The sequence below is a fragment of the Cucumis melo genome, chromosome 7, assembly GCF_025177605.1.
Source record: "Cucumis melo cultivar AY chromosome 7, USDA_Cmelo_AY_1.0, whole genome shotgun sequence".
Classification (NCBI taxonomy): Eukaryota; Viridiplantae; Streptophyta; class Magnoliopsida; order Cucurbitales; family Cucurbitaceae; genus Cucumis; species Cucumis melo.
In genome coordinates, this window is record NC_066863.1 from 27,046,780 (window position 1) to 27,072,475 (window position 25,696).

At 31.7% G+C, this 25,696-nt stretch overlaps 2 protein-coding genes and 1 long non-coding RNA gene across 3 annotated transcripts; 1 reads left to right on the top strand and 2 right to left on the bottom strand.

Annotated features, from left to right (window-relative positions):
- Positions 1 to 578: 578 nt before the first annotated feature.
- Positions 579 to 5,706, bottom strand: LOC103494508 (protein FAR1-RELATED SEQUENCE 6). Its single transcript, XM_008455711.2, has 3 exons — positions 5,580 to 5,706; positions 4,275 to 4,831; positions 579 to 1,034 (listed from the first exon to the last, which is right to left on the bottom strand). Coding segments are annotated over exons 1-3 (753 nt in total). The 5' UTR covers positions 5,581 to 5,706; the 3' UTR covers positions 579 to 839.
- Positions 5,707 to 7,807: 2,101 nt separating this feature from the next.
- LOC103494509 (uncharacterized) lies at positions 7,808 to 15,291 on the top strand. Its single transcript, XM_008455712.3, has 5 exons — positions 7,808 to 8,009; positions 8,737 to 8,909; positions 9,704 to 9,802; positions 9,904 to 10,055; positions 14,706 to 15,291. Exons 2-5 carry the CDS (start codon positions 8,739 to 8,741, stop codon positions 15,091 to 15,093), a joined length of 810 nt encoding a protein of 269 aa, XP_008453934.1. The 5' UTR covers positions 7,808 to 8,009; positions 8,737 to 8,738; the 3' UTR covers positions 15,094 to 15,291.
- A 1,040-nt stretch (positions 15,292 to 16,331) lies between these two features.
- Positions 16,332 to 17,066, bottom strand: LOC103494510 (uncharacterized). Its single transcript, XR_538673.2, has 2 exons — positions 16,962 to 17,066; positions 16,332 to 16,745 (listed from the first exon to the last, which is right to left on the bottom strand). It is a non-coding gene; the product is annotated as an uncharacterized LOC103494510 (long non-coding RNA).
- Positions 17,067 to 25,696: the final 8,630 nt, after the last annotated feature.

The window sequence follows — 25,696 nt, forward strand, 5'->3', positions numbered from 1 at the left end:
AAAAAACACTTATTTCTTTAGTCATTTTAAACAAACTCTAACTTTTCATATCCAATTTTAAGATTTATGCTTATCCAACATGAAACTACCTTTTCTTTGGATGTGGTCTATTATATTGCTTTGGAATCACTTTTTTTTTTTTTTTTACTTCAACTATCAGTGTGACAGAAAATAGATATCTTGTTTTATCCATTAAGCTATATTTGCACATATTTTAGTGCTTTAGAATTTACATTTATATCCTTGCAAGGGCTAGGGTTTGAGAGGACCAAAGCAATCTATTTCATTCACGAAAGATATATTACACAAATATACATGTTATTGGTGTAAAAGTGAAATGTTACTACTATTATAGCACTATATGTACTTATTTATATAGGTCGTCTCATAATTTTCGAGACTTGTGTAATCCAGTTCGAAACAAGAATCAACATCTCTTTCATTTCGTAATATTATTTGTTGAATTATGTCTTATTTCCTTTTGAAGATAAATTGAAAGGATGCTAAGTTCAAATATCATTCTATCTTCCTACGATGTCCATAAAGACAAGTTCATCAATAACTTAAAAATAAATTGGTTAGGTAAAAAAACTGAGACTAATGAAAATTAAGATACAAATCGTTTGAATGCTGTACAAAACATGACATACATTGCGATTTACAAGCAATGAAATATCATGGGAAATATAACTCCATTTTTGTGAAACTCAATTGACATCTAAATGCTGGAACATATCATAATAATTCTGAACTAAAATTTTCTTCATTCATCCAGCTACTATACCATCATCTTCGTTTTGGAATCTCAAACTGGGAGTATGAAAAAGTATAGCCCAATACTATCTATGATTCTGCTGTTCTACACTTTCCAACTCCTTCACATTGTCTACTATATGTTGGATCTTTCTCGACAAACTATCGTTATGCTCCTCAATGTATTCGAAAATTACTTCTAGATGCCTTTTATAAGTTGCAGATCGCTTTTTCTCAATTGCAAGCTGTTGAGACAATTCGCGTATCTTATCGTGTTCATTCTGCAGCACAAAAAATTGCAAAAGCTGAGTTAAAGGAGTAATAAAATGTATGCACTGTTGTATATGCCATTTACAATTATAAAATAAGAGACTACGAAAATCAAAATCTGATTTAAAAACTTTGTTTACCTATGAAAAAATGGTTAGAAAATGTAAAGCAAAAAAGACCGACACAGAGATTTATGTGGTTTGCTTATAAAGTGATAGTATGTCTAGAAGACAAGAGGAGAACAGTTTTATTAGAGACAAAAGGCATCTCTTGGTTGTTTGAAGCATATAACAAACTCAAGACATTACAACATTTATCTTTATTAACGCATGACTTGTAACAAAAATCAAAAGCACCATCATGAGCAGCTCGGTGGTTAAGGTATTCCAACTTCAAATCTCTCTTCATTTCTTATGATGTGACATTCACTGTGAGCCAAAAGATTAAGCTAAAAAGAAGAAACCAAAGCCAAGGACCTCAGCTGGGAAGTTTCCGAGCAAGAAGTTGGTTACATTAATCAAGCTCTATCCTCCTCTACAGTATCACTACTCACAAGCTCAGTTTCTAGCCATGTTAAACGCACCAACAGAAATCCCCAAGATTAGAAAAAGGTACATAACGGTCAAAGAGACAGGCACATATAAAACAAGCTACTGAAGTAGCCAGAAAAGATAAGATCCTGAGACCAGTGTGATCTTTATGACAAGTCATTCGACAAATAAGACAGCAAATTTTTATTTTTATTTATTATTATTTTTTCAATATGAAACAATAGAAGTATGGAACAAATCATAAAGAGGAGGGCAGAAACAATCTAGGGGCAGCGGGGATTAAGGGTATCCTCCCAAAGAAAAACTAGTGAAGCAGTGTCTTCCAATCATGAAGGATAAAATCATAAAACCAAGGCTATATAGTAACAAAGGGATCGTTGTTTAAGGCATTGTTATAAAGCAAAGGTGAAAAAAATTAGTTATGGCTGTCAATCATTTTCTTTATTAGAAACCATTTGTTCAGATTGAATTATTGAAACAAATATGTAAAACTCAGTTCCAAGAGGAAAGAGACGATATGAACCATACTTTTAGTACATTAGTGATAAATGAGCAACCTAACCCATAATGCTAAGGTTATCAAATAAGTTATTATAATACCATAAAAGTTTACTGAGAAACCACATTAGACATTTGTAATCACTTCATGTGTACAGTTTGACTAAAAAATATCATTCAATCAGAGAAGTAATAGTTATCATCAGCCATTCCATGTATCATAAACAAGGAAAAACAATATTCTAATTGCATTTACATTTTTCAAATCAAGCACCTGAGGAGCCAATTCAACCTAAATGCCAAGGAGCTTTTTTTTCCTTTTCTTTTTGGTGATGAACGTACTAAAATACACATGACGCCAAACCCCACCTGCACCCCATCCCTGTCAGAATCGTCAAAAGCTTTCCAATCTCTAAATTTTCGATCCCAACACTGTGGCAAAGATCAAATTCAATAATGGAGATTCTAGGTCTCTCCTTAAGGAACGAACCGTGGCCACTAGCTTAGTAACCTTCCAGACGAGACATCAACAACCATTTAAGGATTTCCCTTAATCTCCCACCATTTCCTCAGAGTAATATATACAAACATATGATTAACAAACACACATGCTTTTCCACTAAATGCACAAATGGGAGGCTCAAAAAGCAATGACCAAGGAGGGAAATAGTTTAAATGTTCTAGACTAAAATTCCCTCCACTGTCCACATAAAAACTGGACCATCTTTGAGGAAATTAACCTCCAAATCACAAAATGGTTCGTTCCCTGAAAGCTTGATTTAGGAAATATAGTTGGGAAAATGTATAACATCATTCCAAGGGATTTACAGAATCCTCGGGTCTTTACAAATAAGGAACACTTTTATATACAACTCCCGCTCCTACTACTTTTCTTTCTCTTAATTGGTGTAAATCAAGCTCCTCTTATTGTAACTTTAGTTTAATTAATTTTATGACCAATTGGAGAATGTTTTCTTCTTCTTCTTCTTCTTCTTCTTCTTCTTCTTCTTTTCTTTTGTAATCCATAGTAATTTCATCTCATGAATGAAATGTTTGTTTCCTACATATAAAAAAAATCATTCCTGGTGGATTTATAGAAACTTTGAGGGGTCTTAAAAACTATTCTTTAGGAAGCTTTTTCTCGGTATCAAAATGATACATCATCTCTTATAGCGATAATGATGTCTCTTCAATTCCTGTTGATCGGGGAGATTTTTGTAGAACTAATCAGCTTTGAGGGTTTCTGTCTCTTTCTATCATCTTTTCATGAGAGTTTCTGTTTACCATTAAAAACTTAACATAGTCAAATCATAATTCATAACTCTAAGTCTCTAACTACTTGCAGGCTTGCAGAAGATACCTAAACACCAAACCAGAAAACAATTCTCTGAAGCTTCGAAATTTAGACAGTGAAATTTTGCCAAGGGTACTTGAGTAGGCCAGAATAGGTAACAACGAGTCCACTCAACTGCGTCCCCCAATTTCTTCTGGATGCTAGACTCCAATTTCTTCTGGATGCTAGATGCCAGCTTTCGGCTACCCCATAAAAAATATATGCTTTTGCCTAATAATCTTGGATTTGGAAATTCCATTGACAGTCTAAGTACTACGCTTTTTGTTCTTTCTAAATTCTACATTTTCAAATGAGAAGTTTTACATATTTGATTGAATATCATGGATAAAAAGCACAACACAAAATTAAAAAATAATAATAATAAAAAAAGGAAGAAAAAATCGTGCCATGGATCTATAATCCATACAATAGGCACTCTATGGAACCTTCTTAAAGAACTTGTGTAATTTTCATTCATTATGGTAGACCAATTTCTGGAACTAAAAGTCCTACCTCTACAAAACCTATTTAATGAAATACTTCAAATCTTATAAAATGCAACACACTAAGTTTTTCTTTATCTGAGTCCACATCCCTATGGAGGATGGGGGAGTTGAAGATGGAGGATAGAGGATATCTATGTAAGTACCTGCCTCAAATAAAGCAACAACAACAAACAAAAAACTGGTTTTAAATTGCTGCATTGACGACTCTACTTCCTTTTTCACTTAAAAATTACTGAATAAAGCTTAAAAGTAAACAGCCAGTTGATTTCATTCTAAAAGAATTCAATTTACCACTAGTGCACGTGATAAGGAAAAAAAGGCATCCAATTGAATATGCAAACATTGGTATAAGGAAGAACTTACAGGATATTGGTCATATATGCAATCTCTTCGAGCTTTCCCAGGTGATAGAGGATGCGTATGCTCTTTCACAAATTTAGTGACAACCCATTTCCCAGAATTTACTTTCCTCACCAAAATCATTGCCCTGCAACCAACCCTTGTTTCAGCCCTCTGCCTCACAATCTTTTCCCGCTTGTCCGGCATTCGGTACCCTTCTTTGTTGCAAACAAGTGCACGACCAATGGCCGTCCCATCACGTCTTGATCGCGAGAGCTTGCTAACACGAATTACAAATCCCACACGCGTAGCATAAGAATTATAAAATGCATGTGCTGCAGCCTCATTTTCAAATTCTTGACCAACATAAGGCTCATCTGCTTGAACTACGGGCAATCCAGGAACTGAATCTAAAATTGCATTTCTTCCAGTTGAATCTTGAATTATTTTCTCATCCTGGTCCTGATAAAAAATCCTTTCAATTGAACTTACTCCTGTTTCATTTTCATCAAGAGGTTTGCTATCCTCCACCAGAGTCGAATTTCCCACCACCTCACTATCACCATCAACCCCAAACTCCACTGCAATCAACAATCAAACCATTTTTCAGAAAATGACAACCAAAATGAAAATAAAATAACAAATGAAGACTAATCTCGAAGGAAACAAAAAAGTTACCAAAAAAAACATGTATACAAGCATATGCTGTTCACTCGAGGGTGAGAAGCCAGACATGACACAAGCTCATCAGGTAATTAAGTGCATACATGCCCTGTCTAAATGGTTGAGCCAAAAAAATATCTCTACTTGTTTAATTAATGAGTTCATTCCTCCAATAAATGCCAACAAACAATAAATCCTACAAAAGTCCAATGCTATTTTCATAAACAAAAGTAACTTAAAAAGGGAAAGCAACAGGACCCAAGTCACAAAACCCAGAAACGATTCGACAATTAAAAATAAATTCTCGAACGTCCATAAAACAAACATTCGTTTCATTCAATTCTCATGCACGTTTTGCAGCAGAGAGACAACAATTAATTTCAAGAAACAAACTCAGACACATGTTCCTTCCATTTAAACAACATCCCTAAATTTCTTTTCCCCCAATCTCCCAAACAAAGAAAAAACACAACAATTTAACAATCACCCACCAAAAAAACAAACACACTCTCCCAAATCCCATAAACCATCGAACCAAAAGGACCCAAAATCAAAACGACGACGAAAATGTCAATTGCAAATACACAAACCCCGTGGAGTTCAAAAACTGGAATTCCAAATTAATTAATTCATCATCACTAAAAGACAGGAAAAACAGAGACTTACTGAAAAAAAAATCAGGAGGGAATTTGATCGAAGTGGCAGAGAGAGGGAGAGAGAAGGGATTCGAAACGGAGAGAGGAGAGGGAGACAGAGACGGTGGTAGCGGTGGTCGGGTTCAGGATGTAAAGATGGGGGTTCGGCTTGGAGCGACGTGTCGTCCGTTTATTGGATTAGTTTCCAACCAAAAAGTCAACGTTTGTGATTGGACCTATCAGGTTACGACGCGTAATACGCTTTGGTGGACCTCTTGCGTGGAGTTACTGTTTGAATTTTCCAACCGGTTTAGTTTCGTTTGGGCCGCGGTTCGGTCCATTCTTATCTTTCTCCAAGCACCTAACCAACTCTCCTATTTCTAAATTTTTTAAAAATATTATTATTATTTCGAGTATGAACTAAAGCGGAAATTTGAACCACAAACTTTTGGTCATATATCCGAAACACTCACCTAAGTTTTTGTTGGCTTTATTATTATTATTATATGGAGAGATTTTTTTTTACGATTTTATATGTACTTCGACTAGTATTGCAACGTAAGAATTTAGAACAATGCATGAATAAACCCATTTCATATATGAATGAGAGGGATAATGAACATAAAAATATGGTATAGAAAGACTAGAAATCGTTGAAAGTTTGCTATTTATACAAATAAGGGTATATACTTCCTTTTTTCGGCACATAAGAATTTTAAAGTTAAGCGTACTTACTTATATTGGCAATTTATTTAGATGAATACAAAATTAAGTGACATCCGTAAAAGTGCTTTTGGTTCGTGTTCGTGTTGGTCATCCTCTTCTTTTCTTTTTTTAGCTTTATTTCTTACAATATCATCGCATCTAACTCAAGTATTTTGAAGTGAATATAAAGTAAACAAACATGACATGACTAATCAAATAACTATGATGGAATATTACATTGTCTGTGAAGTTTGAGATGACAAAAAAATGTCAATAGTTAGGAAAGAGAGGGTCGACTTGGGCTCAAATTAAGTGTAAGGCCAACTAACTATTATTTCAATCAAATCTACTCTTAATTCATGTGCATTCTCTATGTCAAAGCGTTGTTCGAGGGAATTTGAATTTGAACTTCATCTATTGCTCATACTTACTACTTATTCTCCATTGTACAGTTTATGAATTTGACATTAGAACCATTTTTATGATTCATCTCAAGTGAAGATTGATTGGATTTCTTTGATAGAATATTGACATCCAAATATTATACGGAGTTACCAAGATAAATAGAAACAATTTTTAGCTCATTTAATTTTTGGCTTTTGAAAGTTAAGCCCGTTTTCTTACTATATACCAACTTTTAGTAGGAGCATTGCATTTTGAACTATATTTTAAAAACAAAAACAAACTTTTAAAAAATTATATTTTTAGTTTTTAAAATTTGAATTGATTTTTGAAAACATAATATATTTTTACTTTATAGACTTAATTAAAAAAAAACGAAATAGTTATCGATAGTTATCAAACTTACTGAATAACCAAAATACACCAGATATATAATTAATTTAAATCTAGAATAAAAAAAGACCGTTTAAAACTCAATAAATATAAATTTTGAAACATAGTTTAGATCATGGTGTTAATCTAAATTTCAAAAAACAAAATCACGATCGATGAAAATATGGTAAAATCCAAGAATTTACTAAACTTTCCCCTATAATGGACAAGAGTGATACTAACTTGAATGATCACTTGGAAATTAAAAGAAACACTCAATTATATTGCATTAAATTTATGGTTTAATTTTGATCAAAACTAACTTTTTTGGTTCACTTTCTGGTTTGATATTTTTTAAAAACCAAATAAAATCGGATTTACCGAACATATAAAGCTGCTTCCAACCCAATTTGAATAGCCTAAAAATAGTTGCAACCAAAGCTCAAAGCTTTCTTAGGGTTTTGTAAACATTTTTTCACTCTCATTCATCTCCTCTATTTCCGTTCTTCAACTTCACCTTACTCTTCCCTGTGAAACCTAGATTTTTTACGAACCGACCGACCCAACAACAAACCCAAACCAAGGAAACGGAAACATCTCTCTTTATAATTTTTACATCTTATAAAAACTGAACCAAACCGAACTGTGAATTAGATTAACAGAAAATTGAGATAGTGCCTAGTGGTAGGAGGAGGGTATTTCGGGAATATTAGAAAAAGGTATGGACGTGCCACGTGGAATCCAAGCCCAAGTCTCAGTGTAGACCCAAAGTTCACCTTCAGATTCAAAGACTCCAAAAAGAAGAGAAAAAAAAAGAAAAATCTGCTTCGCTCGCTTTCTTCTCCCCTAAGCGCGGCCTTCGCCGGAACCTTTTCGACCTCTCTTCCACCGCCTCCACTGCGAAGCCCTCGCCCCCCCGCCCCGTCTTCCTTTTTGGAACCTTCACCCACTTGATCTTCCCCTCGCTCGTTTTTCTTCACAGGTTCCTCTTTTCTTTTTCTTTATTACTTCATCATATTGTTTTTTTTGAATCTGGAAAGCACGGCGTGTTTCATTTCGTGAAAGTACAAAGAAATTGTTACTTGCTTCTTGTGATATGAGCTATTCATTTGCCTTTGGTTTATATTCCCCTATCGAACTTGAGAATTGAGATCTTATCCTAGTGTTGGGACAGCTTCTTATTACTCTTGGATCAACGATTCGTTCCTCGTGACTTCAAAGTTTTTGTGTGGAAATTGAATGCTGTGGCGTGATTTGTGATCTGATTCTGTTCTGGAAATGGTTAATGTTGGCGGACTTTTTTTTTTTCTTATTTTTTTCTCTTTACAATTTTAGCATTTATAAGAGCTGAAATTAGTTATGCGGACTTCTTGGGATTTGAAAAGGTTGAAGGAAATGATGATTTTTCCCTGCCAATGTTCTAACTTCTAAGCGAATCCCCATCAGGAGACGTATACTTTTTAACGTTATGATAGAGAACAAGTAATTCAAGTTGAGGCTTAGCTGCAATAGTGCTTGCATTTTGGAGTTCTATAATAACACCAATATAGCCTGTTCGTGAAAGTATATATTTTAATGTGGGTTCATCCTTTATTTTCTCAATACACAAATGACGTTGATTTGAAATGAAGTAAAAAGAAAACTTCTTATGTGATTCAAGTATCATACTCCTTTTTTATGAGGAATTCTTTTGTTCGATTCAAATGCAGGAATGTATAATAATGTTGAAGCCCAGCCCGCAGCTCCAAAGCCTCCATCAAGCTCTCAGCCAAATCCATTTGGAAATGCATTTTATGGTGCTGGATCTGGACTAATTCGAGGTGGATTGGGTGCATATGGAGAGAAAATATTTGGGTCAAGCTCAGAGTATGTTCAAAGCAATGTGAGTACTATTTCCTCTGTAAATTTATCACCATCCATGATTTATAATTCAGAAAAGGCTACAGATTTCTATTTTTTCAAAATTTTTATAGAAATATAACTTTCATTGTGAAAATTTGAAAGAATAATAGGGCATACCAAACACATTTTTAAAAATATAAAGGTAGCGTTTTTTCTTATATCTCAATTGGGGTGGTTTTTCTGCAATACCAATGGGGAGAGGATGCAAAAGATCATTATCTTTTCACCTTTTTCACCTAATCAATGAAAATATTGAAGAAGATGAACGAAAAAATCTTTGTATATATTATTTTGAACAAGGAGCAAACTTTTCACTGATAGATGAAAAGGAAAAAAAGAGTTCAAGTATACAACCTCCCAAATGGAGAGAATAAACTACCTAGGAAACAACAAAACACCAAAAATACAAAAGCCTGAAAAAACAACTGAGAAGAGGACTCCAAAAGGCCAAAACACCAAACCAAACAGGAAAAACCACACCATAATGGCACAAAAGAGAGAGACTTCAAGTAAGAAGACTGAAAATTCATAATGCTTCCTATATATTAGTGTTATCTTTATCTCCTTCCAAGATGATGTTAATGATTCTCTCTTTCATTGTTAAAACCTTGAGAAAGATGAAGACCTTCTAACAATTGGGGGCTTTGAAATTTTTAAGCTCGTGCCTAAGCTTTTTGGTTCTCAGATGACTGAAGGAATTTAGCTTCTTCTTCTTCTTCTTTCTAATTTTTTTTTTAATTTAAATTAATTAATTATTATTATTGCAATGGACAGATAAGTAGGTACTTTTCAGATCCCCAATACTACTTCCAAGTGAACGACCAGTATGTTAGAAATAAATTGAAGGTTGTCCTATTTCCATTTCTACACAGGGTATGTACCAGTCTTTTAATTTCTCCCTTGATGATTTTTGTTGCCCTTACTCTCTCCTTACTCCATGAAAGAATACCCTTATCGTGTTGCTTTTGTTTCAGGGCCACTGGACACGAATAACTGATCCAATTGGGGGCAGACTATCGTATAAGCCACCAATTTATGATATCAATGCACCAGACTTGTACATTCCATTCATGGCTTTTGGCACCTATGTTGTTCTTGCAGGCTTCTCACTTGGTCTTCAAGGAAAGTGAGTGCAAATAAGTTTTTGGTGTACCATTGTTATAACCTTTTATTTTAAAGATGAGACTATAATTTCACGGCACGTGCACATATGAAAATATTTACAACTGGACCAAAGAAGGGAGCCCCCCCCCCCCAAAAAAAAAAAAAAAAAAAAAAATCCTAACTGTTTGTGGTTTTTTCTTGGGTTGGTTGTGGTGATACTTCTTGGGGTTCAAAATCAACATGCATTCCTAGGGAAAGCGGTGTTGGGATTTGGACCCTCAATTCTTCTAGGGGTTTCTCTTGCAATTATTTTTTGTCTACCCCTTCTCCCCAAGTTGTCTTTGCTTTCTCTTCGGGCGGTTAAAATCTGGAAAGAAGGTTGTGTTTCTTGTGTGGTAGGTGACATGGGAGGGTCAATACCATGAAACTTACCACATGGAACGGCATGTGTGGTAGTGGGTCTGGGTTATTTTTGCTGGATTTTAACCTTACAACTCACCAAATGCATCGGCTTTCGAGGATGTGCCCTCATTAATGTGTTCTTTTGGCTACTCTTTGTTGAAAGGCAAAGAAAGACTTGGATTGGTTGCTTTGGAGCTGTGGGTTTGCAATGTCTTTGGGAACCACTTTTTTGAGGAGTTTGGTTTGGTGCATGCTTGTGAGAGGGGTATTAAAGACTTGATTGGGAGTTCCTCCTCAATTCTCTCTTTCTTGAGAAGGGCTGGTTCTTGTGGCTTGCAGGGGTGTGCGCTCTGTTACGGTATATTTGGGGTGATAATAATATTAAAGTCTTTTAGGGGTGTGGGGAGGGGTATTGCACCTTTGTTGGAGCCCTTTTTCGGTTGGGGGGGGGGGGGGGGAGCTTGGTTTTTTATCATGCCCTTACATTCTTTTTGGAATGGAAGTAGTTGTTTCTATTGAAAAAAAAAAACCATGAGTTGTCATCAAAGGCATTCTTCAATCCATGTACTCACAATAGTAAATTATTTGTAGACAGTAAGGGGAGGACCTTGATTATATGCCTTGGGCTTGCTAGTGTAATCCATCTCTCTTGAGATTCATGAACTTGTTTGGTTTATGTTTGGGCCAAAGTAGAGAGTGTAGCTTTACGGTTTAGGTGGAAGAGGTGTGTGAATTCTTCATTTGGAAGAAGGGTAAAATGTTGTTGCCTGCTAGTTTCTTTTGCTATTCTCTGAGACATTTGGCTTGAGAAGAATAATATGATATTTAGAGAGATGCGAAAATTACACAAGATTATTTTGTAATTATAATCTTCTATTGACTAATCATTGGAGGGCTCTCTCATTTCTCAGTTTTGCGGGAGAGGGTTTTCTCAACCTTCTGCCCTTGGTTGTTCTTTTGATGAATAAACATCTCCGTTTCTTATATATAAAAAAGAACAGAGCTGAGAGATTAAGTGAGGATGATTGAGAGGCTGCTAGATTTAATGTCTCGTTGTGGGAATCACTTAAAGGAATTTTTTTTTTTAATTAAGCTAATTTTTATTTAGTTGGATTGATTCTTTTTGCGGGTTTAGACTCCATTTATCTCTTCTCTCGTCTGCCCTTGTTTATGCTTTCATTTCTATCAATGGAAGCATAGTTTCTTACCTATTTTTTTAAAACCTTCTTGGAACCAAAGTCTTATTCTATGAGAGAAACTAGACAAGATAAGATGGAAAAAGAGAAACCAAAAGAGCTTGAAGGATTAGGATTCCATAAGCGATCATTTTAGATGCACTAATAACTAAAACCTCAAAAATAAAGAGATCAAGGAAGAAACATATGAACTTTGCTTTTTGGAAGCTTCCCTATTTGATAAGCCTTGAACTATATTCGAAAAAGTGGAATGAAGACTACGGTCATTAAATCATCACACATTTGCAAAGGCAGTCATCTTAGCCTTCTACTAGCCACAAAATTTCCTAAATATTACTTGTTCCTATACAAGATCCCCACCAAGGTTAGTACTATCATACTATACAGATCCTTTTTGTGGAAAGGGGGCAAAAACCAAAATGGGATGAATCTTGTTAGATGAGACGAAATTATCAAGCCTCTCTCACGTGGTGGACTGGGCATACTAGGCATTGGAGACAAAAACAGGGCTCTTCTTCCTAAATGGATTTCAGGATACTACCACAAAGAAGTTGCTTTATGGAAATGAATTATTGATGCTTAAATATGGAAATGAATTATGGATTTCAGGATACTACCACAAAGAAGTTGCCTCTCTCACGTGCGTACTGATGCTTGGCCCAACACTTCTTTTCCAGATCATATTGAAGGTCCATGGAGAACCATCCTGTCTCATTTAAACTTTATCGAAGAGAGGGTTTCTATCGAAGTTGGGAATGGCAACCACACCTCTTTTTGGCATAACCATTGGATGAATGAAGCCCTTATATCGAACCTTTTTCCTCAACTATACACTTTGGCCACACACAATAAGTCCACTGTGAACAATTTTTGGGATGAACAACGTGGATGGACATGGACCATCACCTGTAGAAGGAACTTCAAAGATGACGAATTCGAATAACGGATGGCTCTCACGAACATTCTTGATGGAGTTTGGTTGGCCTCCAGAAGAGAAATGGATTTGGAATCTTGATAAAAATGGTCTTTTCTCCACTAAATCATTGGCCAACGATTTGGGGCAGTGGGGGCTGCACCAAACACCTCTCTTATGGACGTGATGCTGTATGGACGAATTTCTACCCAAAAAAAGTTAAATTTTTCCCCAAGGAAATTAGTTACAATGCCATCAATATAAATGACAAAATACAGAGATGTTTCCTACACATGGCTCTCTTCACATTGCTGCCACCTTTGCCATGCTGCTTATGAGACCCCGACCACCTTTTCATTCAATGCCTATTTGCCAAGTGTTTTGGGAAAGAAATTACCTTATCCTTTGGATGGTTTACCCCACTCCCTAATGATGTATCGAGTCTCCTCACACGTACTCTCACTGACAATCCCTTTGGCTCGCACAAGATGATTTTGTGGTCACATATGAGTCTTGCTTTCTTAGAAACAATTTCCTCTTCAATGATAATTTAAAGAAGACAGAGTATCTTTCCTCAAATCTCAAACAAATAAAAACAGTATCTTACACATTTTTTTTATGGATTGACTTGTAACTTTTCATCATCTCTCCCTTGTTCATCATTATTTGTATTTTTGCTTTTTGTGTAATGCTTTTGTGTGCTTGGTTTTCTTCTCTATATTGGGTTATTTCTGTTTGTACTCTTTGGATGTTTCACTCATCAGTGAAATTGTCTCTTATCCAAAAAGTAAAAAATTAAAAATAAAAGAAGACAAAAAGTAGGGATGTGCTGGTGACTCTCCTAACCAATAATCCTTCCAGAAATGAGCAACTAGGCCATCCCAATAGAAAGACTTATGAATTTAGAACCACTTAGAAATGGCATTCATCAATATAACTCTTGCTTTGTCTTTAAAGAGCCACCCAGAAAGAACTTCAGGCAGCCATCTGTCCACAGACTTTTCTTGACACCCTTGCTAATCGAAGAGATCTGCAAAGAAATTCCACACTCTAGATGCAAGGACACAGTGAAGTAAAAGGTCGGAGAGAGTTTCCTCACTTCTGAAGAACATAGAAAAAAACATAGGGCGCGATGCATAAGCTAGAAAACCTTCTCTGAACCTCTATCTATCCAAGGTGTTGAAGCTGCTAAGAGAAGGTAGTCTACAAGAACTCAACTCTTTGGAGTTTTGCCATTCCAAATCTGGTTACACAGACTTTCCTCCAGTACCCTTCTTTTCTCTTGGAGAGCTTACAAAGCAGATTTAATTGGGAACAAACTCGAACTTCCTTTTTGCAGTGCAAGAAATCCTCCCTTCGTGAAAGAGTGACCTGGTTTAGAAGTGCAGAAAGGTTGGACCATTTTGATACTTGTAGATTCATTTTCTTGGACAAGAAATGCTTCTACAAAAAAGTGTGTAAAGTAAGAATGCCAAATTTTATTCCATTCCGTTATTACCTTCCTTTCCCTTTTTCCTAAACTGGAGCAGTATCTAAAAGTCCTAGAATTGGAGGCTGATGCCGAATATGCAATAAGGTTAATGGGAGATAAATCTTCCTTTCAAGGAACAGATGGATACTATGTTGATAACAACTCCCTTCGAATAGGTTGGATGGTGAGGCAGATTGCCTTGGGTAACTTATCCTGTAGTTTCCACTGTGTCATCAGCAATTATTTATGAATTTGATACTGATTGTTTCTGATTATATTGGTGATGTGCACGTCTGCTGTTAATGTTTATCCTCATACGAGATGTATTATCAATGCATATAAAAAGGAGTAACCAACCAATGAATGTTCAAGTTTTCATTTATTAATAATTCTCACGATTTCTCGACGTATGCTATATATAATTTTCAAATGTTTCTTTTAATGAAATCATCATTTCTATTCTTGCATGTTTAGTATAGTAGATTATGAATTCTCTCCCCATCAGTTTGGTGATTGGGCTGCTCAGCTCAAGTTGTGTGAACGGCTGAATGCCCCCTCTAGGATGCTTGACGACTTTGTTTTACTCTCTCAAAACTTTGATCTGCTCATCTTTGTATCTCAACTACAACTACCTACTCACAAAAAATCAAGATGATCATTAATTATCATTATTTTCCTAAATGATTGTAGGTTCACTCCAGAAGCTTTGAGTTGGTTGTTCATCAAGGGATTGCTTGGTTGGTTTATGCAAGTCATGCTGCTTAAAGTAACACTATTATCACTGGGAAGTGGGGAGGCACCATTACTCGATATTGTTGCATATGCTGGATACGCGTTTACCGGACTGTGTCTGGCAGCCATTGGAAGAATAACGCTGAAATACTCATACTATTTTCTCATGCCATGGATGGCCTTATGCATGGGAATATTCTTGGTGAAAACGATGAAGAGAGTGCTATTTGCTGAGGTGAGGAGCTATGATTCAAGCAGGCATCACTATCTATTGCTCTTTATTGCTTTGGCTCAGTTCCCACTTTTCACTTGGCTTGGTAATGTTAGTGTCAATTGGCTTATATGAAATGGAATGTTTCTTACCTTTTTTTTTTTTTTTTCATATAATTAGGAGCATGTTCTTAGCCACTTTTAGATGTAACCAAACCTTATGAGAAGAGATTAACGAATAACTGCTTCTGTGCTTCTAGTTTTACCATTGTAAATTTTTTTATTGGTTTCTTCGACTGTTGATTAGAGTTTCAATACATTTCTTTTTAACGTCCTTGTTGAAGAATTAGGGATTTTCTTGTATTCCTTTACTTCAATTGTTTATGATAGACAAGTGTCATGGCTTCTTGCTGGGTGGTTTGAAATTACCATGTTTTATATTTATTTGGGTTACATTACAGCTTTAGTATTCGAATTTTAAAATTTGTGATTATTTTGTTCTTAAACTTTTTACTAAAATGGTATCTAATTGAGCTCTAAATTTTTAGTTTTGTAGTAGATTTGTTGGTTTTGAAAAACTCAAAAGCTCAAGGATTCGATTTCTACTTTTGAAAGTTTGGGGATTGGATAGGTACACAAATGCAAGAGATGACTTTGCTTTGTAGTCGTCTAGTTGTATTTGAATGACATAGGATGATCAATTCCATGTTGTATTTGAATGTTCTTGACTACTGAATTGAACTAGAAACATCTTTCCAAAACAACATGATTGACAATACTTTAGACCGCCTATTATCACATTATTAATCATATCTAAATTACGAAAATATCTTTAAAATTGAAAGTCAAGAGGTTACATCAAAATTATTAGATGTAATATGATGATAATTTGATTTTCCTAATAATTGATCATATATATCATTTGCAAATGAATAGTGCATTATTCTATGTAAAATCTTCTATCAAATTAAACTGTGTTTTCCTTTCGGGGCAATTTTTTGACTTTGAAGTCAATAGGATATATACTATGTTAGTTAGCAAAGCTCAACTTCACACTTTTCAAGAAAGCTCTCTATGCATTGAATAGCTGCATATGAAGAATGAAGTTTTACCTTACCATTCAACGACTAAAATACCATCTCTCCTTCTAAGCATGGAAGTTTAAATTACACTATTCATTTATTAAATTGAAAAAGAAAAATTTGAGGTGAAAGATTTAATTTTGGTTTAAGGGTTCATCGTACTGTAATTTTATGTTGGTTGAATTATACTCATGTTGACTTTAGACAAGTTTTTTGAAATCTCTATTTTCACCTTTATGGTTAACCAACAAATATTCGTAACTTGTTAATAAGAAAAAGAAAAAAAAATATATTGAAGTTTAAATTACAATATAGATTAATTCTCTCTTAGATCATGACATTTATCTTCTTAGTGTGTGAGGTCTTACATTGAGAATTTAGTAACTATATGTTTGTAGTGTATTCTCTTTGTTCCTAAATGTTGGCATAAAACACCTCACTGTCATAAAAACCATTGATGGGAGACTTATTGTCAGCCTATAAACCCGAATTCCAAGCTTCCTTTTAGCCACGTCTTCACAGATGCTTCCAACCATTCGACTAGTTGATCTATTCAGCTCTTTCATCGACCTCTTCATCTTCCCTTTCAATCCATCATCTCTTCTATATCCATCGGAGAAGTTATAGCTTTTTAAAAACGCCTGTCGTGCATGCCAGAAGTCTCGATCGTGGCGACGCCTATTTGCATCATCACCTTGCATTGCACCTGCATGTGAATGAAAGTCAAAGAAAAGATGAGTACATCATACTGTAGATGTATGATGGCACAATAACATGAATTTGTCAGCCCACACACACAACCACAAAAATGATGATCATCTGTAATTCGTTGTCATAAATATATAATTAACACCAATTAAGAATCGACATTGTAGACACAAAATTGTTGTAGCAACATCATATGTAAAGTAGGGATTCATACCTTCGACATTTTAATTAACCATGATTACCTTGTCCAGTTGAATTATATATCTCGAGTGTCGAGTTGTAAGTATTTCACTAAATGAAATCTCCACATACATATATATATATACAATGGGAGAATATTACTTCATGGTAAACTTCTTATTCATTTTTATAATAATTGTTTAAGTTTGGTAAACCAAAGGGCATTTTTGGCCTTGTGTGGTTGTAACTTCTCATCTCTCTCTCTCTCTCTCTCTCTCTCTCTCTCCCTTTCTTCTCTATCTTTGGCTTGACTTCTCAAACACTCAAATGGAGAAATGGTAAAGCTAAAGTGGTTTAGGTTTGGTTTAGGTTAGTTAAGAATGGTGGAACCAAATTTCTCACCTTTCATAATCATGCAGTGAAATTGAAATTTGCTCAATATAAATGCAATTCACAATATTCAAGAAGTGGGGTTTGTCACATTTTTAATATTCTTCAATACAAAAAACTCATAAAATGTGAAAATTATATATATGTATATATACCCACACACACATTAACTTGAAGAACAATATAGATATCCATATGAGCATTAGAGGCTATACCCTTTCCTTTTGGTACAAATGGTGCTTTTTCTTATTCCAATCATTCATAGTGATAGTAAATGGGAATTTATATTAATGAAGAAAAACATTAATACTGTGTGTTTACTAAAACTGCTTTGAATAGAAATTAATTAAATTAATTAAAAATGCACAATTAATTAATTTTGATTGATATTTTGTTTGCTAATACTTTGGATGAGAATCAATTTAAGAAACCCCTCATAAGAGTAAGGACAAAAATAAGACAAAAGAAGGATCCACAGATTTAAAAATTGAAATGACTTTATTCTTTTTCCTACTTCAAAATTGATTAGTAGTATCCCAATTCCCCCAAGGTTAATTAAAAAAAATAGGGTTCATATGATTTTTATGGTGTTATATAAATAAGCACTTCTCCTTCAGAAACGATTTCTATTTGATTCTTTCTTACGAACAGTACATCATAAGTTGGTGTAAATCAGAGAACAATGGGGATAGTAAGTAAGCTTTTAAATTATATATGAAAAGTAAATTAATACAAAATTAAAGCACAATAATCAAAGTTATTATTATTTGTTAATATTTCTTTTTGTTGTTAATCATGTGGGGATTTAACTTTCCCATGCAAGTTGTCTACTTTTGTGTCCATTTTTATTTTCTTGTTGAGTGATTTGTTATTTATTATTTAACTAAAATTAATACTATGATGCATGTAATTCTCATCAAAATTATTTGTTAAAGTACATTTTATAATTCTACATTTTGATCTTACTTCTTCAATATATTGCAATTTCAAATTTATTAGGTTTAGATGAAGTTCATATTTTTAATAAAAAGTGTCTTTTAAAAAATATAAAATATTTAGAACAATTTTGAAAATAGAAAAAGCCTACAGACTCACAATGAAAAATACAAAAAATGTACCATCAACTACATCGTTAACAATGCGTGTAATATATTTGGTATACAGTACACGACCGTTTAGATTTGTTCATTTAATTTGTTGCACGAACATTTGGCTCTTTTTTATCCAAATCTAAATGAAAAAAGGAAACCACAATGAAAAAAAAAAGAAAAAAAGAAAAAAAGAAGAAAAGAAGAAAGACTATAAAAGCAAATCAAATTTAGTTATCCAAATCTAAATGACTTAAAAAAATGAAAAAAGAAAAGAAAAAAAAGATAGAATAAAATGGCAGCAGAAAAAAACAGAAAGGAAGAAAAACAATACAAAATAGTAAAAAAAAGAGAGGAAAAACTAGAATATTTAAAAAGATGAGTAAATGGATATTTTAATAGTTTTATATTTATGAAAATTTCCATTTATTTGTAATATAATCTAAAATTAGTAAACAAATTTCTATTTTTGTTTTCTACTGTTTTAATTTCTTTTAAAAAATGATTTAAGACCTATTTTCATGTCAATTTAATAGCCCAAAAATGTATAATTAGAATACTCTATAAAGAAATATATTTTGAAGCATGTGTTAACAAATAAATTAAAACCCCAAGAATACATCTTCACATGTATACACAATTAAAAAAACAAAGTAGATTTAGCAAGAATTTATTTAATATTCTTTATATTTTTTTAGCATAACCAAACTATAATAAACATTAGCTTTTCAAGACTTTTTTTTTTCTTTTTTATGCAACTATACTAGTAATTTATCATAAATAAAAGAATCATAATTATACCTTTTTTTTATTATTTATTTTTTATTTATTACCTACTAAATGAACAAAAAATTAATAATAAGAAAAGTGCAAAAAATAAAATTATAATTTTTCTTTTATGATATGTTAATCATGTGGGCTTCATCTTTCCTAATCAAGTGGCCTTGATAGTCCCCATTCCTTTTTTCTCTCTCTAAAAATTTCTAAATAAAGTGATGCATTCATAAAATTTAATTCTAAGAAATAAAATTTAGTAGAAAAAACCAATTTAAACCCATAAATTCTTTTGACTTGTATTAATTTTATAAGTTTGTATCATGTTACACCATCCTTTAATATTATTTTTCGAAAAATTATTTGTATTAATAAATGAATCAACTTAATCGTGCATGCATCAACCAACGTCCAATGAAAATCAACGATTAGAATTATGTTAGACGACTTCTAATGAAAACTAAATTTTACGGAAGTTTAATCTAACTTAATTTGTTTATGAAAATTTAAGGGTTTAATTAGGTAGTTTAGAAGTTTAAGGGATAAATGGATTACTATTATATAATCTAATCTGATCCCTAAACTACTTTTATTAGTTTATAATAAAGAGGCTGCTAAGTTCCAATGTCCCATGCAAATTATTTTGATCATAAAGTAAAGTTGGAATAGTTTCATTATTTCTTTTAATGAAAAGGTAAAGGATTATTTCCCTTTTTCTTTTAGATAAAAAAATATTGGAATAGCCCTAATTCCCAATGGGGGTTTAAACCTAATTTTGTTTATGTTTGGGAATTAGGGCACAGAAGTTGAGTTTATATATTCTTTATAGTAAAATTTTTTAAGAGGGTTGAGAATTGAGATGAATGATGGTTTCAAATTATGTGGCCCAAAAAAAAGTGCTTTTTGATGTCAAGATTTGTGAAATTTCTTTTGTCACAATATGCAATGAAATTAATGTAGATGATCACATCTTGTATTAGAAAAAAAAAGTGTTCTTTCTTTTTTACTAATAATGTTAAAATTGAAGTTATTTGTAGGGATGCTAAAAACACCAATCTAATTGATTTAGATCCTATTTGTGATTACAATTTGTACGAGTAAAAAATGATTGCCAGAGAATCTTGAACGTTTCTTATTGTTCGATGAATTTCTTCGTTATTTATTAATTTTTCTAAATTAAAATCACTAATAATTCTATTTTCAAAAGAAAAATTGTCAAAAATGTTACAAAATGCAAAATATTTACACTTTACAACAAAATCAATCAAATACAATAGATTTTGGTTCTTAGTGATTTTTTTTGCTACAAAATGTTTATAGTTTGTTTGTTTATTTTTTTCCCTAAATTATTATTCTTGAAAAACTCCATTTTCAAATATAAAAAATAAATAAAAGAAATATTTATAAATACAGAAAAATATCTAAATAATAAACCCTAATAAACTGCTATCATATCTTACCAACAGAGTGCTATCAATACTAAGAAAGGGTGATATTTTGTTAAACTAATTTGTGTGAATATTTGGTTGAAACTCATGAAAATTGGAAAATGAATATCATAGAAGGCTTTGAATAGAAGAGGGAGGACTTAATTGAATTTAAAAGAAAAAACATCCAATCAAAGTAGAGTTATATAACTATATATTCTTTTATTATTGACATTCAATAATCTTATAATCAAGAGTATATATGTATATATATATATATGGAAAGTTGATATGGAGATTGGTGTGTGTGTGTGTGTGTGTGTGGCCATGAGACCACGTATGTTCCTATAATTGAGATTTGAGATTTGAGATTTGAGGGGACATTTTTTCACAGCCGCCTCTATTTTGTCGTTCTCTCCATTTTTTTTTTCTTAAAGAAATTCACTCACTAAAACAATGTAACCAATTTGAAGTATACTGCAAAAAAAATTAATTCATGAGAGAATTCATTCTTTGTTATTAATATATGGTTTTTGAGAAATTGGAAAAAGTATAGATTTTGATACAACTAGTGTACGAAAATTACTCATCTTATTATATTATATGGAAATATATATAAATATTTTTTCTTTTGTTCAAACTAGTGTTTTCAAGAAAATCACAAAGTAAATAAAGAAATAAAATTAAACCAACCATGACTATAAAATCTCATTTTTGTTTATTATTAAATTCTCTCTTTAATTTAATTTTTGTTTGAAGAGACATAATAATAATTTATGCCTAACTAATTTTTTTTTTAAATAAATATTTAACTTATAATTATATTGTCTTTTAGATTGATCTACAAAATTTATAGAGGAAAGTATTCTAACATCTTCTAATTATTGTCTTTTATATAAAATTAGCAATTATTTTTCTACTAACTCAAATACAACTCAAATACAGTTTATTTTCACGAGAAGAGAGTTAAATTTAATTTGAATTTTATCGGTGCTTTAGACAAATTTAGAAAATGCTTTAAAAATTATAAAAACTTACCACACACAAAAAAAAGAAGATAACTTTATCATCTTGATCGATGCCAAAGTACAATCCCAAAACTCATCGATATTAAAATTTAATCATACAAACTTAGTTTATTTTATAGAGTCAATATTAAAAGTGGAAATACTTTTGAAATTTCATTTACATTCTTCTTATATTTTATATAGTGAACTCATGTTCGTCCATATTAGTTTAAGTTGGTAAAATTTAATAAAAGAAAAAGGAAAAGAAAAGAAAAGAAAAAAAAAATAAATATTTGTCATATTTGGATTTCCTCATTTGTATATATGTGAAGTAAATATTAGCACATTTTTGATATCCAACCGATAGTGAAAATTTTTAAGAAATTTAATCTTGTATATCCATTTTATACCTAGCTAATATATAGAACTTTGATCGTCGTATTCTTAACACCAATATATACACATGTAGAATAAATAAACCTTAATCTACACTTTGTCATAATATGCCATAGAAAAAAATCCTAACCTATTCTTGATGATTTTTTTTTTTTTTTATATACATATTATACTCATATACATTCTACTCTAATTTGAAGTTCATCGTAATTTGTTGATGTACAGAAAACAACAATATTTTTCTACCTCAAATTAAATGACTATGTGTAAAAAAATTATAAAATATATATCAATGCTTTAAGTTGACTCTCAAGCTTGAGAAAATATATATGCATAATTGAAGGATTAAACAAAAAGTCAAGTAAAAAAAAACAAACAACTCTAAGTAAATTAAGGTTTTTGAAAAACTGATCCATAAAATATCACCCTCCTGAATCTATAAATATTTAGCGTTACATCATTACCTCAAAATTCTTCTCAAACTTACGTCCAAATAAACAAGAGTTGAAAATACGTAAATTTAATCTAAATAAAAAAAATGAATTATATATACACTCAAATCTAGACCATTTTAATCTCTAATGTAGACTTAATAAAACAAGAATAATGTAAAGAAAATGATGATTGCTTCTTAAATTAATGAATAAAAACCAATTAAATTAGACATGATCACAACACCCAATAATAAAATAGTGAAAAAGAAAAACAAAGTTGAAGAACCACAACATAAAACGACCCCATATAAAGGCGAGCCTCTCGGATCGACATGTCGTTATTTATAACTAAAAATCAAATCCCAGAAGAATACAATAATAATAATAATAATAATAATAATAATAATAAATAACAAAAACAAAAAGGTTTTGAGAAAAAAAAAAGAAGAAAAAGTCAAAGAATAATGTGTTGTTTTAATTCGATGTAGTGTACTCGTCCCCATATGTTTTTGTAAATTAAATAATAAGTAATAAGAGATTTAGCAGCCCAACATGTTGTCTCCATAAATTATTATTATCGTTAATATTTTATTATGAAATCTGTTCTTTTGTGTAAGAAAAAAAGAATCTTTCTAATCTGCAGTTCTAAGTATTTTTTATTGGATGGGAAAAGCCAAATATCCATTATTATAATTTTACTAATATGCTACTTGACATTACATTATTTTGATTTAATACTATGCCATGTGGGGGAATTAAGAAGGTTAAATAAAAAAAGGGAAATTAAAAGAAGCTTCTTTTGCTTTTTCTATCTCTTATATATATATATGTATGTATGTATATATGTTTTGATATATGTGTGAATTTGAAAAGAAAATTTGAAATTAACAAGTTAAAATGTCTTTTTTGTTTGTCTAAAGCATAGACACATGGAGTTTGGAATGAAATGCATGGGGGAAAGTTTTTGTTAATTTTAAAGTAATCTGAGTAATTAATTAATTAAGTTGGTGAATAATTCCTCTGTCAGCCCTATCACTTTGTTGATCTTATTCTAGAACATAAGACACATAAAAAGTTAAAAATCAAATTTTTGTTCAATGTGCACATGTTACCAATATATATTCTAGTTATCATGTTAAATTTAAGATGATTTAATTTTTATTGAAGTTAATTTAGGGGTGCGTTGCGTTTAGATCCGAAGTTAAAGTCGAAAGAATGGATAATTATTATAACCTAAATTAAAATAGTTTGAAACTCCAAAACGCATACTTCCACGAACTATAATTAATAACTATAATAATCAATTTGATCAGCGTCCTAAACTTCTAGTCTTTTTAAGTTTATATGTTATGATTAGCTTTTGGAAGGCACACAAACCAAAATATCAATGCACCCATTCATCCAAATCTAAAAGACGACTTCTTTAGATGAACCACAAGGTTAATGAGTATGAATAAATGTATTTATATGTGAAAGGTAAAACCTCTCTAGGAAACTTTCTTGCTCTTTGAACATTATGAATAAATGTATTTTTCATCTTATTAACATCGTACCTCTACTAAAGGAGGTCTAGGATATCCTAAGAGTGGTACATAAAATAATTTTGAAGGATTAAAACATTCAAAACTATCGAAGTTAGATGCTTTTTTATGCATCTATCAAGTTTAAAACATTGATGATAGCTTAACGACTAAGGAATTGATACAAATATATTGTTAAGTGATATTATTATTACAAACTTTGACTTAATACAATGAGATGTATAATTAATTAAAGGAAAGAAAGAAATCACAAGTTTGGTATATCTAACACTCAAAACTACTTTAGTTTAGGTACCCTAATGAACGTGCAAAGATGCAAAGCTTTTCACTTTAATAATAATGTTTCCAAATTCAAGAGCAAATGTGTAATGATTAAAGAGTAAAATAATAGGCCATAAGAAGATAGTGATAGTTTTGTAGTAGATGAGTGTACGTAGTTGATTTTAATTTAGTATAGATATGTATGATCGATCGATAAATTGATAATATGAATCATAAACCATGCATTGATAAATCTAATTTTCATATTAAATAACTCTATTGTCATTATTATTATTATTATTATTATTATTATTATTATTATATATTTACTATATTGTTGGAGTGATGTTTAGACTTCAAGGCTTTTCCTTATTCTCATTTACTCAAAGAATTACACATGATCCATTACAAAATTAAACAAACACAATTTTCATTATCTAAAGCCATTAATTTCATTTTAGTCATGCTTCCCAAACTCACGAGTTAGACAAATTTTAATTACTATAAAAATAATTCACTTTCTTGTATTTTATGAAAGATAGTTTACTTGTGAAATAAGAACGTTAACATATAACCAACGTAAAAAATAAGAACATATTACCAACGTCAAAAGCAATAGATTATTATAGGGTTTTTTTTATTTTATTTTTTCAGAAAAGAATATTTTGAAATCATTATGAATTAGAATATTGTACTTTTAAAGAGAGTTCGGTTAACCTTCAGGACAAAACTTCCCCCTTTTTTAGTCATGGATTTGACCTAATGTCTTTACCCTGTTGCATCAAAGTATTATGACTCACACACGTTAAATACGTATATATAACTTTTGGAACCATTTTAAAACCGTTGATGTTTTGACTCTATCTAATCAAAATATTGTCTTTTGTGATTCTAACATTTGTTTCTTCAAAGCTGAACATTGATTAATCCCGAATTTAACTTTTCAAATCCCCCTCTTTATTAATGGTTCACTAGTCGGCAAAAATGTAATCAATTATATACTTTTTTTCCGAATTCATTAAAATGAACCAAAATCGTAAAGAAAAGGGAAATTAGACTTTATAGAAATAGAAAAGGAAACAAAATGATCAAAATGAGCAATCTATGAATTAAAATTATACTCATCTTAAATTTGGTTTTTTAAAAAACTTCATCTTAATTATTCTGATCTCTAACTGTTTTGGATTAGATCTCCAATTAAATTTAAATAATGTCAGCTAGTATTGAACTCTAATTGACCAAATCCCCCAAAAAGATAATGACACTTTTTTTTTTCATTAAAAGTTTGAGAAAGAAAAAAGTAATCGAAAGCTAAAATATAATAGGGTTTTATGTTAATTAAGTTAGGCATAAGATCATCCTTTTCTTGAAATAATTATTTACAACTCTCTCATTAGCTTAGAAAGCAATCAATTTCTTTTAGCAATCAACTCTCATTAATTAGTTAGACC